Below are 15,209 nucleotides of genomic sequence, written 5' to 3'. Positions count from 1 at the left end.
GGAAACCTACCAATGCTGCTTAAGCTTTAGTTAAGTGTGCTCTCACACCGCACTTAAGGGAGACATTCATTTGTAGTCAAATAGAATACACCCTCAATTCCACTTCAACAGTATCTGGGAGCAAATGGCCTCTCAGTTGTTCCATGAATAATACAAAAAGACTAGGAGACTTCTGAAAATCTCTCTTCCTCTGCAGGTAAAAGGCAAGAGCCCTATGCATGTCCAGCAAGTGTCATGCTGCCTCTTCCCTGCTAGAATGAGGTTTAAGGTAAAATGCAGTGTCGGTCCCAGGATATTAGAGAGACCAGGTGGGTGAGGGAATATCTTTTACTGGACCAACTTTAGTTGGTGAGAGAAACAAGCTTGTGAGCTACACCGATCTCTTCGTTACGTTTGAGAGAAGAGCTCAGTGTAGCTTGAAAGCTTGTCTCTCTCACCAACAGAAGTTGGTCTAATAACAGGTATTACCTCACCCACCTTTTCTGTTTAAGGTAACACACACAGGTAGATAGACTTTCACATCAGCTATAATCTCTGACACCACCTGAGGGTGGAACTTCGGATGTAGTCTCATGGATACCTAGTCCTTGTGGAAAACTCAATAGGAAAGGTCAGCCATGAGCACCTCTAGCTCCCCGACTCCTCTGTTACCTTCTTAGAGATGTAACAGAGAGTACGATGCCAGGGGCACAAACGGTTATTTAGTAAGAGTTGAACCAACAAGATTCAAGTTGCAGAGTGCTATACGTTTTGTCACTGGAGAGAAGACTCAAAGAATCACATCCTTATAGGAAGTGGATGGTAACTGGATGAGAATGTGCAGAGCAGGTGTCTACCAGCAGATGAAATGTGCTGATGGCCATCAGGTGTATGCCATACTGTACTGGTTGTGGACACAGACCAATGCCAGCCATGCCACTAGGGGCCTGAGGTGGAGTCACATGTGCCAAACCATGTAAGTACATGCTCCCATGTGACCCAGCAGTCTCGGGCAGGTGTGGGCAGTAGTGAGCATGCAAAAATGAGATGAGGTCTACCGTGGCTCAGAACAGAATCTCAGGGAGGAAGACCCTGGCCCAAGTGGAGTTGAATACGGCTGCAATGAACTCTATGTGTTGCACTGGAGTGGGGTTTAACTCCTTGTCATTTATTATTAGGCCCAGGTTGTGGCAGGTGGAACAGACGAGCGTGAGATGCCTCTACACCTGATCCGAGGACTGGCCCCTTAGCAACCAATCGTCGAGGTATTGGTACATTTGGACCCCCCAGACATCACAGATAAGCGGCCACTGGAGCTATACACTTGGTGAACACTCTTGGAGCTGATGAGAGCCCAAGGAGCATCGCTGTGAATTGGCAATGGCGCTGGCCCAATGTGAAACAGAGGAAATGCTGGTGCCCCGGCAATATGGAAGTGCGCATCTTTTAAATTGATGGCAACGTACCAGGCTCCTGGATCCAGGCACGGGATGATGAAGGCCAGGGAGACCATATGAAATTTCAACATTTTGAGAGACCTGTTGAGGCAATGCAGATCTAGAATAGGTCTGAGGCCCCTCTTTGCCTTTGGAATGAGGAAGTAGCAGGAGTAGAATCCTCTTCCTTCCATGCCCCTAGGTGCAGGTTTTTGACCTCCTGAATGAGGAGTTGCTCATGAGAAGGGTCCCTGAAGAGGGACGGGGAAGGGGGATGGAAGGGTTGGTAGCCTACAAACTGCAGGGTATAGCCTGATGAGACAGTGTCAAGCACCCAGTGGTCCAAGGTGATATGGGACCAGGCCGACCGAAAAGGGCAGAGGTCAGGGAATGGATCCAGTGCAATCACTGGGGCATAGTCTTTGAGCACATCCTCAAAATGACTGCTTTTGGCTGCCTTGGTCCTTGGAAGAACCAGGATGGGCAGGTTGACAAGATGACGACCGGTGGCATCGCTTAAAACCCGTCTTTGTCCTTTTTGTAGGAGCCAGATTGAGGGGAACCCCAAGACCTCAATGACTGCAGAGGTGGCAGGGGGGCAAAACAGCTTTTTGGCCTGCTGAGGAGTATGTAGACCCAAGGAACGGCCCAGGAGTCTTTACGACTGTAGAGCCTAGCATTAGTTAACTCCAACAAGAGCCCGATTCCCTTGAAAGGGAGGTCCTGGAGGGTGGATTGCATCTCCTGGGACAGCCCGGAGGTCTGTAACCAGGAGCTATGCCTCATGGCTATTGCAGAGATGACGACCATCCTGGACGCCAAGTCCGTAGCATCCCAGGCCATCTGGAGGACACCCCGGCTACCGCCTTGCCTTCATCTATTACAGTGGCGAACTTCTCCGCCCAATCTTGTGGGAGGCTCTCTTCAAACTTGCCAATGGAGTCCTACAGGTTGAATCTGTATCTGCCAAGTAGGGCCTGATGGTTAGAGACCCTAAACTGGAGGCTTGCTGAACAGATCATGATGTCAACAATTCACAGATTAATCTCATGTCATACACTTCCATTAAGATCTTCAAGTATTTATTTGTACATTAAAATTACAGTTGTGGCTATATATTCAGCATATTATTATATTTCATCACTATACATCTCAGACCCCTATCATACTCTGGCTCAATGGGTAGAGTTAAGGGTAGATTAAAAAAAAAAATCTGGAATTTCTTTTTTAATGCAATACAACTGAGATGAGGTATCCACATCACAGAAGAGTAAAAGGGATTAAGTTGGCTAGACAGGTTAATTAACTCCACAAGGGTTCACCTGGAGGTGGAGCTGGGGAGGAAGGAATGAATGAAAACAGACTCAGCTGGGGAAGAAGAGGCAGGGTTTTTTGGCCAGACGCAGCTGGGCAGAAAGCAGGTAGCTGGCAATGGAGGGACAGCTAGAAAGGACTACAGACAGGCTGTATTCACTCCCTGAGTGGAGGGAGTTGGCAGGCTGGCAAACCCAGAGACGGGGGGAAGCCAGATATGTGGGAAGTGGCCCAGGGAATAGCAACAGGGCTAAAGGAAGTAGCATGGGGCTGCTATTTGTAGCGTCCCTGGGTCAGGACCTGGAGTAGTGGGTGGGCCTGGGTCCCCCCCCCAACAGCCACTGGGGAGTTTAAACAGGCCCAAGTAAGGGGCTGTACTGGAAATTGTATTACCCTGGAAGGGGGCTGAACCAAAACTGACCCAGCTGGAAAGCTGGGGTCAGGACTAAAGGGACAGATGCCAGAGCAAGCACAGGGAGGGCTGCAGAGAGAGAGAGAGAGAGACCAGGGTACTGGGATAGGCCCTGTTGGCCTGTTTAAGGACTGTGTGAACTGAGCCCAAAGACAGGGCTGCAAATAGGCCCTGTTGGACCTTTTACCCCAGAAAGGGACCACTGAGTGACCTAGCCAGAGGGCTGAGTCACAGAAGAGATACTGAGGGTTTTGGAAGAAGAAGAGCTGCAGATCAGAGACAGAGCGACGTCATGCAAACCATGGATGGGTGTGTCAGCCTCGAGCTAATCCCGAGAGGAGGCGGCGCCAGACCGGTGGTGAGTGGAGCACCCCATGACAACAACAGTAACTCTAACATACCTGTGTGCATGTGCAGACCAACGGGCACTGCTTACTAAAAATTTCCAGACGGTCCCACAGTGCATGTGTACCCACATGTGGAATACACACAGGAATAATCACTCAAAATATTCTTAAATTTGTCCCTCATGCAGTCTGTTTTGATTTATGCTAATAGAGAATTACTGAACTTTTCTCTTTGTCCCTCCCTAAATTAAACAACTACCCTTCTGCAAAAGAATACCACTATATCATTAGATTATCTGTAAATTAATTTCAGAGAACAGAAGGAATAACTTACTTTGCCAATGTTTGTGTTATCCAGTGCAGCATCCACTTCATCCAAAATAAAGAAAGGGGCAGGGCGGAAACTTAAAAATAAGAGAGAGTCAATTACTTTTATATAGATATACTAATATTTTGGGGTTTTAGCTTGTCCCATAAAATTTTGACCAAGAAATAGTAAGGCCAAGAACAGAATAGGAATGTAAAATACATTTTTAGACATAAATGTTCAAACTGCCTTCTGATAATACTATGCTACATTTGTTCCACACCACTGATGCTCAAAGATTAGTAAAAAGATGGTATTGTAAAATTTATTTCACCATATTACCTGTGTATTGCAAACACAAGAGCCAGTGCGGCCACAGATTTTTCACCTCCTGACAAGTTGTCCATTGGCATAAAGCGTTTTCCAGGAGCCACACAGTTATAGCTAATGCCTTCTAGATATGGTTCCTCAGGGTTCTCGGGACTGAGGAATGCCTGAAACACATGCCCCAATATTTTGTTAATACTGAAACACGTGACATGTTTAGCTTAGGGTTGCTATTGTTTGTATTTTAAAGTTTAAATTTGACATTTTGGCTGATTTGTAGTTAATAACTGTATTTGTATTTAAGAGAGACATTGTTAAAAATGTGGTTCTTGAAAAATCTTGTGAAACCTTTGGGATATGACAGACATCATAATCAAAGAACCACCATTTAAGGCAGACTGTCATCTTAGTCATATTTTCAACACTGTTCCTTGTCTTTGTTACCAATATCATTTCAGATTATTAAAGATGCACTTAAAAAAATCTCATTGTACTTTTCATTTTTTTTTTCATTTTACTTGGACAATAAAGTAAATGAAGTACTTTTCATATTTATAGGCTGTTACAAAACGAATAGCACCCGTGCAAAGTGTTAAAAAACAGTTACCTGTCTTTCGTAACTCTTGTTTGGGATGTATTGTTTATGTCCTTTCCATTCTAGGAGTGCGTGTGCCCATGTGCACATTTGTCGGAAATTTTTGCCTTAGTAGTACCCACAGAGTTGGCAGTGGTGCCCTCTGGAATGCTGTGCTCACGCACCGGTATATTAGACGACGCCGGCCCTACGCCCTCTCAGTTCCTTCTTGCTGATAACTCCGACAGAGTAGGAGGAGGGCGGGTAATAGAATGGACATGAGCAACACATCTTGAAGAACAACCGTTACAAAAAGGTAGGTAACGTTTTTTTCTTCTTCAAGTGCTTGCTCATGTCAATTCCATTCTAGTTGACTCACAAGCAGTATATCACTGAGGTGGGCTCGGAGTTCACTTGCAACACTGCTTTACTGAAGCCAGTATTGTGTTGGGCCTGCTGGGTAAGTGCCTAATGAGACGTAAATACGTGGATGCACGACCACGTAGCGGCCCTGCCGATATCATGAATAGGAACTTGGGCCAGGAAGGCTGCTGACGAGGCTTGCGTCCTAGTCAAGAGGGCGGTTACAATCGCCAGTGGAGGCACTTTCGCCAGATCATAAGAGAAACAGATGCAGGCGGTGATCCATGATGAAAATCTCTAGGCAGACACTGGAAGACCTTTCATCCTGTCCGCCGCTGCAATGAACAACTGCGTCGACTTATGGAACAACTTAGCCCTTTCAATGTAAAAGGCTATAGCTCTCCTGACATCCAGAGAGCGCAATTTGCACTCCTCTTCTGACTTATGAGGTTTTGGAAAGAACATGGGTAAGTATATGTCCTGGCTTGCATGAAACTGCGAAACTACCTTGGGGAGAAAAGCTGGGTGCAGTCACAGCTGGACCTTGTCTTTGTAGAATACCATACAGGGTGGCTCCAAGGTAAGCATCCTAATCTCAGAGACACTGCAGGCAGACATTATTGCCACCAAGAAAGAAGCCTTCCAGGAGAGTAGAAGGATGAAGCAGGAAGCCAAAAGCTCAAAAGGGGGGACCCATGAGTCACGACAGCATGAGATTCAGGTCCTAAGGAGGGAATGTGGGGATAGAGTCACTCCAGACCTTTCAAAAAAAGGACCATCATGTCATGAGCGAAGACCGACCTGCCCTGGAACGGAGGATGGAAGGCCAAAATAGCGGCCAAGTGGACCTTAAATCGATGAAAGAAATGCAGAAGATAGTCCAACAATGACTGCAGCAGGGCCTGCTCGGGGTGGATACCCTAGTCCAAACTCCAGAACCTTTTCCGTTTGGCCAGGTAGGTCACCCTGGTGGAGGGCTTTCTGCTACCCAACAGGACCTGCTGGATAATGGACTGAGTACTCCTGTTCTGCATTCAACCATGTAGCAGCCAGGCTGTCAGATTCAGCGCTGCGAAGTTCGGGTGCAGAAGATTCCCGTGGTTCTGGGACAGCAGATCTGGCCAGAGAGGCAGCTGCAGCGGGGTGGCCACTGAAAGGTCCAACAGCATGCCGAACCCGTGCAGGCAAGACCAAGCTGAGGCTATCAGAATTACCTTCACTTTGTCCTGTTTGATCTTCATGAAGACTCTGTGGATTAAGGGCACTGGTGGGAAGGCATACATCAGAGCCCCCTGACCACTAGAGCAAAGAGATGTCTGGCAGGGAGCCTATGTTGATCCCCTGAGTTGAGCAGAACACATGGCACTTCATGCTCTGTCAGGACACAAACAAGTCCACCACTGGGGGGGGGGGGGAGGAGAAGAGGGGTCCCCACCTTTGGAAGATCACTTCATCCAGAGGTGGTCAGTGTGATCACTTGTGGCAAGAAGAGAAGGACCTGCTGAGGTGATCTGCTAACATGTTTCTGGCCCTGGGAAGGTGCACAGCCAAAAGATGAATGGCATGCTGCACACAGAAGTCCCAGAAATGGAGAGTTTGTTGGCAGAGGGCTGACAATCGGGCTCTGCCTTGCTTGTTGATGTAAAACACGGCGGTGTTGTCTGTCAGGATTTGTACCACCTTGCCCTTCTGGCAGGGTAGGAAAGAATTGCAGTGTGTAGCCCAGAGATACAATGCCGAACACCCAGCGGTCTGAGGTAACTCGCAACCAGACTGACTGGAAGGGATGTAGGTGGTTGCGCTCCTTTTGAGTTCTAGGACAAAAATTCTTGCAAATACGACACTTGTCCTTTACATGCAACTCCCTCAAGCACCTTAGGCAGCTGCTATGTGGGTTGCTAATGGGCCAAGGTCTGTTGCAGGCAGAACAAGGCTTAAAACCTGGAGACCGGTGCATGCACCGCCTGGGGCTAAGACACCACTGGAACTCTAATTCACTAACACTACTTAACACCTACTTACTGACTAACTACTGTAAACAAACTATGTACAAGGCAAACAAAGGATGAGAGATAAAGAGACTCTGGGGACAAACTGGAGTTGATCATATTCTTCTTAATAGAAGGAGAAGGATACTACCATAAGCAAGGTTTCTGTGCACATGAGCTATAGTATACAAAGCACATAAAAGGAGAGAGATTCCTTCAAAAGATGACACCAGTCTACAAATAGATGTAGCACAATACTAATTCTAGCAATTAAATCGAACAGACTGGGCTAACCTTTCCTACTCAGCATAAGATGACAGATAGCAAAATAAATACTAAAATGGGATGTCCCTTTTAATAACTCCTTGAACTTCTTGAGAACCATATAAAATAACAGCTTCTATCCTTAAGTTAGTGAAAACTAATTTGTGAATAAGTTGCAGGGACCATAGGGTTTTGACAAAACTTCCCATTAGTGTCGTAGCTCTATTAGAAGAAAGGTATTATATACTTTCATCTAAAGAAATTTCTGGTATAAGACTGGTTTCAGAGTAGCAGCCGTGGTGACAGAGATGATATCCAATCCAGTCTGGTGGCATAAAACTCCAAGGTTCCAGGAGTACTCTATCCCAGAATATGAATGTTTGACGTATATAAAGGGATGTGTTATGTGGCACAAGCAGTGCTACAACTGTTGCCCACTCAGTCTGCCCCCTCCCCCCCACCAAATTTAAATAACCTGAAATGAAACTGACTGAATTTTACAAATATAAATAACATACTGATCTCATAGTTTAGCTATTTCTTTCATACTAAAACCATGAAGTCTCTGGCTTTGACTGCTCCATTCTCCTATTGAAGATAAATGTTAGGCTTCTGTCTTAAATTTTTGTCTCTTGCCTGTACACTCTTCTTCTCAGGGCATCAGAATGTCTTATCTTCAGCTGCTCCTCACTGCTCAACACCAGATACTTGCCTCACATCCCTGCTTTAGGCATTTTAGAGGCCTCCAGGCTTAGCTGACTTCCTTGGAGACGGAGAAGGCTTTTGACAGAACTGAATACAGATATTTTCCAGAGGTTTGTCACAAAGTTTACTTTAGCAGTAACTTCCTCAAACTGGGAGAATTCATGGTTGCTTACCTGAAAAGTTTCCCTTCTTTGAAGGGAAAGAGCCAAAGATTGGCAATGGGTTATTGCCTGTCTGTACCTGCAGGGGGCAGAAACAAAGCTAGGTGGACAGCTGACGAGGGACTTGTCCCCACCTTCAGTAGACCATCTCAGTTTCAAGATGCTTCCATAGCTAGGTCCTGTGGACTAGGAAATTAAAAAACCAAATCTCTCATCTTGCAAAAAATATTCAACAAGAGAACATTACGAATAACAAGAAAATTTTAACTACTGCAGAAAACTGTAAGCATGAGTTAAAACAGGTCGGCCTTTTTCAGGGAGGGCCAGATCTGTTTGAAGAAGGGAAAATTTTCAGGTAAGCTGCCACAAATTTTCCCATTCTCTTTCAGGGATAGGTCCACAGATCCTCAGTGTGGGATATTCTCAGCAATGACAAAAATTCCTAGGGAGAGAACAAAATATCAGAGAAAGGATTCCCTTACCCAAAGGAATCACCACAGCATGCAAGACCCACCTGTCAAAGGCTGCATCATCTGAAGAGGAGTATCCATCTTGTAAAACTTAGTCAATGTTTACCAAGTTGCAGTTTTACAGATTTCAATGCCCCTTCTCTGCCCACGTACTGAGTGAGCTCTGGTGCCCACTGTTGGATGGATGCCCTTGATATGCAAGGCCCTGATAGACAGTAGATGAGCCTCTGCCCACTGCAGCAATGATACTGTTCCTTTTGTAGATCCCTTAACCTAAGTCCTCTCCCCTTCCACTCAATGGTTTATGTATGCCATCACCGACATTGTCCGCCATTACCAGAAGACCACCATTCGGTAATGCTGGGGCGTTGCTGAACAGCATACTTTATTGCCCTTGTCTCTAGAAAATGTACGCTCTTCTTTAGTTCCAAGAAGAACCATGTCCCTACAGCCACCGACTTCTCAGAGAATGCTCCCCATCCTTCCAGACTGACATTTATTGTTATGAAAGATCTCTCTGGCTCTGCCATGGCCAACCTTCCTGGAATCAATCTGGGCTCATCCACCAATCCTGGGATTTCAATACGAGTGATAGAATGCTCACTTTCTGAGATGGAAAAGTCAGAAAACAGCAGGGAAGGGACAGCAGGAAACTCTGGAGAATCCTCACATTCATTCTTGCCCCGGCACTATTCCTACAAAACTCATTATGACATGATCATCCCTAGAACACTCATTAGGGTGCCTAGGATGCCCTCAAAAGGGTAACTGCTGATCTGATCTTGCTCTGTATTTTGGCTGACAAAGATCTGATGGGCCTCTGAGTCTATCAACACTCCAGGATGAATGAGGCACTGAGATGGCTGAAGATGACTCTTTCCAAAATTTACTATAATCCATGCTGTTGCAACGTTTGGACTGCTGCTTGAGTGGATCTCTCTTTGGACAGGATTCTGATTAGAAAGTTGTCTAGTAAAGAGTGTATTTGTATCCCCGTTTGCCTGAGAATAGCAACCAGAACACTGAGGACTTCTGTGAATGCTTGAGGCGCAGATAACAATACAAAAGGCAGCACTTTGTATTGAAAATTATCAGTCCCATGAGTGAATCACAGAAATCTCCTGTGCACCTGGTGAACTGGCATGTGAAGATAGGTCTCTTTCAAATTGACTGATGTGAGGTAATCCCTCATTGGTCACCATTATGGACTTAAAGATTTCCAGACTGAATCTGGTCTCCAATACTTCTCTGTCCTCCCCAGACTTCTTGGGTACCAGAAACAAAAACTGAGTAGTGGCCAGAGAACATCTCTGCCTTGGGAACTCTCTCTACTACACAGATTCCCGAAAGATAATATACTAAAGACTACAGATCACACCTATTTTGCAGATTTGAAGATACTGGAGAAGAGAGAAAATGATTCTTCAGAGTCTTTCAAAATTCTATGATGTACTCCTGTCAAACCACATTCAGCACCCATCTGTCCAATGTGGAGACAGACCATTGGTTCTTGAATTTTTAACAGTCCTCCCCTTAGGTGCTGTTCGTCAGAACTCTCCTGACTGTAGTCATGGATTGTTTCTAGTGTTGGAAACACTGCAGGAAGACTGGTCTCTCTCCTTTCCAGGCTTAGACTTGTTCTATTTGCTTTTGTTGTAGTCTTGCCTTCCATACTTAGAGGAACAGCCAAAAAAAGAATATTTAGACATGAAATAAAGCCAGCTATCCCTTTTCCCAGATTTGGAGTTGAGAGTTTTGTAACGTATTTTTTTATTTATCTGAAGAATCCAGTACCACTTTGTTTAATGGCTCCTCAAATAACCAACCTTCTGAATATTTTGAAGCTGCTAATGTGATTTTGACTTGTCTGTCGCCCTTCTAGAATCTTAAACAGAGGTGCCACATTGGAGGCCATAGCATGTGCTGAAAACCTCAGAAGCACCCCTGGTTACATCAGCTATGAATGCTGAAGGCACTAAGATGTTCATTAACTCTGAACCTAACTGAAGTGATTTCTTAGCAGTTAGCACCCCTGACTGCCAAACTGTCTGTCTAGGTGAGTACTGCTCTTGCAAAACATGGTGCTGCAGCAGAAGCCCTCAGAGAGGAAGATGCAGCCTCATTAGGGCACAGTGATATTTCCATTCTGCAGTCATTGGGTTCTTTTGGGGAAAAAAAGTCCCTCTCCTTTGGGATAGCAATGTCTTTGACTAGTTTCAGTAAACTGCTCTGTCCACTGTGGGAAGAGACACAATCTGCTTTTTTGCTATGGTGCATGCTATAGAATATTTTTTTGCATGCCTGGACAATCTCACAGACTTTGCTGGTGCTTCCCATTCAGCCTTAATTACTTTCCCCCAAAAGACACGAAGGGGAACGGGTGGTTCAGATTTTGAACAAGTTGGGGAAAAAACTTTTGTAATTTCTGTACTAGTCGTCTCTTCTTCCATCACCATTTTTTTCTCACTAGCTCATCCAAAACTCAAATAATTCAGTTGGCAAAAGATCCTCTTGCTTCACTTCATCCTGCAGCAAAGACTCTGAGACTGAATTAACCTTCCTCCTGTGAAGGTGATCCTTGACTTCTTTATTTCTCTCTTGGACTTAGGTTGGATTTTCTACCGGGGGGGAGGGCAATGCTCATAATGAAAATGAAATGGAGGAGGAAGATGAAAAAGAACCAGATGTAAATAGTTTATATTCCTTTTACCATGCTTTTTCTTTCCACATTTAAAATCTTGTGAAGAGCCATTAGCTCTGGCACTCTCTGGTGATCAGTCAGAGGAACTGCTGTCCATAGAAAAACAGGCCAGTATTCTCCTAAGTTTGAGGTGATTTCTTGAACCCCTTTCTCCTTTAATTTTTACTCCTTAGGGGAGGTGAGACTAGGAACCTGAGTCAGATGGAAGAATTTTGCAGGGCTCTTCATTAACAGGCATCTCTTTATCTTTTGAGTGTGAACAGAATCCCTGTAAGGGACACTGCAGCCATTTCCTGGGGCTTACAAGATGGCAGCCTCTACAGTAAAGGCATTTTTCATGCCAAATCCAAGAGCTCTGTAGCCTAAGAGGGAATTTCTTCCTGAGGGAGATTCCTTTCTTCTCCTCTCCATGCAGAATTCCGGACTTCCCTTAGGGCTAAGGAAAGGAGACCTGACGGGAGGGGATAGGGGTGGGACTGATGAGACCTGCACCGTGGGATGGCATACACGCAAATGGCCTTTTCAGCCACTCCATGCTCTGCCAATGGTAGATTCAGCTGGTCCTGCTTATGGCTTCCCTGTGCCAGGCTGCTGACCTGATGTAACTGCCTCTGGTTGCTGACGGGCTCTCTTAATTTTTGTTTCATCTTTCAAGACATTTGCAGCCTGGCTGTCAGACTCCCTGCTGGTGGGGAACTCTCGAGGAACCAGCTCCTGGATCAGGATAAGGCAGACAAAGCAAAGCCTTTCCGACTTCATCCGATGAAGTGAGCTGTAGCTCACAAAAGCTCATGCTCAAATAAACTGGTTAGTCTCTAAGGTGCCACAAGTACTCCTTTTCTTTTTGCGAATACAGACTAACACGGCTGTTACTCTGAAACTTACCAGGTAAAGTAGCTCTCTCACCAGTGTTACTTGTTTATAATAATTATGTTTCCCCTAAACTTGGCCGGCCCAGCTAAATTATGAAGGTATGCAGGAATTAAACACATTTCTTATGTTTTAGTTCATCACCAATCTCTGCCATACCTCTAATCTGTCTTGCACTAATTTTTTTTTAAAACAAATGACGGAGTAAAATCTTGCTAAATGGCTATAACATTTCTTTAAAAACAGCCATACAAAAGACTGTATAAATTAACTCACTCTCTATAGTACATCTGTTGCTGGGTCTAGCCCACTATGTTTAAAATACAAGTAAGGGACTGCTAACTGCTATGCTGCTGGTATAAATTTGCACAGAGGTTAACACTGCTGAGTGATCTCAACTTTAACTCCCTGGCCTCCTTCAGTAAGAAAGGGTATGAACTTGGGTTTTAGGAGGCCAGAAAAGATATCTTGTATGTTGGGCACAAGAAGATATATCTGTTATCACTGCGAAGATCTATGTTGTTAGATCTCCTGTATACAATTCAATTCTCACGCTCTTTCTGAGGGAGAATAAGTGTGGGAAATGTGTCTGTGGTATGGAGCAAAACTTGAACTCATCTGCAGAAATACTTAAAAATTTGCTGAACTTGATATGCACAAATTGTGTCTGAGATTTCCTATAATTTACTTTGAAAGACTGGTAATATTTTGCTTTTAGAAGTTTCAGAAGTACATGCTAGATGACTGATGAGGAGTTAATACAGAGGAGCAATTGTTATAAAGAACTATAGAACTAATTATACTGATATGAACTGGGTATATGTAAGAGTGGTTCCCCCCCACATTTATTTAGAGAAGTGTAGGGAGTGTTAAAACAAAAATGCTAGGGTTCAGATATCTAAAATAGTCTTGTTAACTGGTTATATGGATATCTGAATGTTCTGGATGTTTGCTATACCCACCATTAGATCTGTGAACCAATAGTATTTCCTTTAAAAACCAAAAGTAATGAATATACTTTACGCATCCTTCGTGATATTAAAATCAAATAAACTCCCAAAAGAGTGAACGCATTATTCCATCCCTCTCTTGCACAAAAGAAAGCTGTAGGTAACTGCAGACTGGTAGATACTATCTTTTCTTCACTTCATATAATTGTGATTCTCCTAATGATCTTTGTCTTCCAGTCCGTTTGCATAAATTTCATGTCCAAGACTGAAACCATAACCTATCTTTGGAGAGTTTAAAAAAAATAAAAAAAAGTGAATGAATTCTACTGTTCTAGTTAATGAAACTTTCAGTATTATAATTCCAATTACCAACTGAGGGAAAGTAAGCTAGTACACTTTTTTTAAACCAAGTACTTGAAAACATTACACACCTGAGCACAACTGTTTCTGCAGAGTTTCTTGTAGATCTGATCGATAGCTACTGAGACATGCTCAAAACACTGGCTGAAACGCTCGTATCTTCTTTTTTTCATCTGTTCAAATTCTTGCCTACATATCCTGGCTTCCCTTCTGCTGGCCTCAAAAGCTATGAAAGAATAATTGAACTTCAGCTTTGCAGAAAGTGCACAATAATAAACTTATAATTAGTTTAATTCTCTTAGTAATCCATATCTTAGCTAATAAGCATTTTACTAGAGAAATCTGTATTGCAACATAAACGGAAAACAGCTTCAGTGTATATATGAGCAACATGGCAATGTCTTAAGTTTGCTCCCAGCGCTCAGCTACTGAGACTGAAAACCTAGAAAATTGTTTGGATGTTTCCAGTTTTCCCTACACAAGACCAGACTGATGTGTGAAGAGATGGAGCTCTGCCTGAGCACAGGTTGTTCACAGTTGTATATTTAGATTGGATAAACTCTATAGCAGTTTATAAGTCTATATTTGGGTGTGGCAGTGGAATTCCTTGCACTCTCAGTAATGTGTTACTTACAGCACGCCACTAATTTTGCAGTAATGTTTGTGTTTTGAGCTCCAGAAAAGATATGGTAACTGATACATGGATTGCTTCTTCTAAGGAAATTAGCAGAAAATTCTTAGCAAATCAGTCATCTCTGAAATTTAATAAAACCTCTTATCAAGGAATATACTATGTCATAAATATAAAGGGAAGGATAAACCCCTTTGAAATCCCTCCTGGCCAGGGGAAAGCTCCTCTCACCTGTAAAGGGTTAAGAAGCTAAAGGTAACCTCGCTGGCACCTGACCAAAATGACCAATGAGGAGACAAGATACTTTCAAAAGCTGGGAGGAGGGAGAGAAACAAAGGGTCTGTGTCCGTCTATATGCTGGTCTTTACCGGGGATAGACCAGGAATGGAGTCTTAGAACTTTTAGTAAGTAATCTAGCTAGGTATGTGTTAGATTATGATTTCTTTAAATGGCTGAGAAAAGAATTGTGCTGAATAGAATAACTATTTCTGTCTGTGTATCTTTTTTGTAACTTAAGGTTTTGCCTAGAGGGGTTCTCTATGTTTTTGAATCTAATTACCCTGTAAGATATCTACCATCCTGATTTTACAGGGGGGATTTCTTTATTTCTATTTACTTCTATTTTTATTAAAAGTCTTCTTGTAAGAAACTGAATGCTTTTTCATTGTTCTCAGAACCAAGGGTTTGGGTCTGTGGTCACCTATGCAAATTGGTGAGGCTTTTTATCCAACATTTCCCAGGAAAGGGGGGGTGCAAGTGTTGGGAGGATTGTTCATTGTTCTTAAGATCCAAGGGTCTGGGTCTGTAGTCAGCTAGGCAAATTGGTGAGGCTTTTTACCAAACCTTGTCCAGGAAGTGGGGTGCAAGGTTTTGGGAAGTATTTTGGGGGGAAGGACGCGTCCAAACAGCTCTTCCCCAGTAACCAGTATTAGTTTGGTGGTGGTAGCGGCCAGTCCAAGGACAACAATATTGTTGGGGGAATATTTTGTACCTTGGGGAAGTTTTTGACCTAAGCTGGTAAAGATAAGCTTAGGAGGTTTTTCATGCAGG

At 43.8% G+C, this 15,209-nt stretch overlaps 1 protein-coding gene across 3 annotated transcripts in view; it reads right to left on the bottom strand.

Annotated features, from left to right (window-relative positions):
• The window catches only part of SMC1B (structural maintenance of chromosomes 1B), a 65,874-nt gene that overhangs the window by 4,950 nt on the left and 45,715 nt on the right, over window positions 1–15,209 (bottom strand). For 2 of the 3 annotated variants that reach the window (XM_077807442.1, XM_077807440.1), the window contains 3 exons: window positions 13,600–13,754; window positions 4,138–4,289; window positions 3,823–3,892 (listed from right to left, as the gene is read on the bottom strand). In XM_077807442.1, the coding sequence (XP_077663568.1) occupies window positions 3,823–3,892; window positions 4,138–4,289; window positions 13,600–13,754 (377 nt within the window). The remainder of the gene's footprint in view (window positions 1–3,822; window positions 3,893–4,137; window positions 4,290–13,599; window positions 13,755–15,209) is intronic. The other variant, XM_077807443.1, reaches the window with a different exon arrangement.

This window comes from Eretmochelys imbricata, chromosome 1, assembly GCF_965152235.1.
Source record: "Eretmochelys imbricata isolate rEreImb1 chromosome 1, rEreImb1.hap1, whole genome shotgun sequence".
NCBI lineage: Eukaryota > Metazoa > Chordata > Testudines > Cheloniidae > Eretmochelys > Eretmochelys imbricata.
This window is presented reverse-complemented; position numbering and strand designations above follow the sequence as displayed.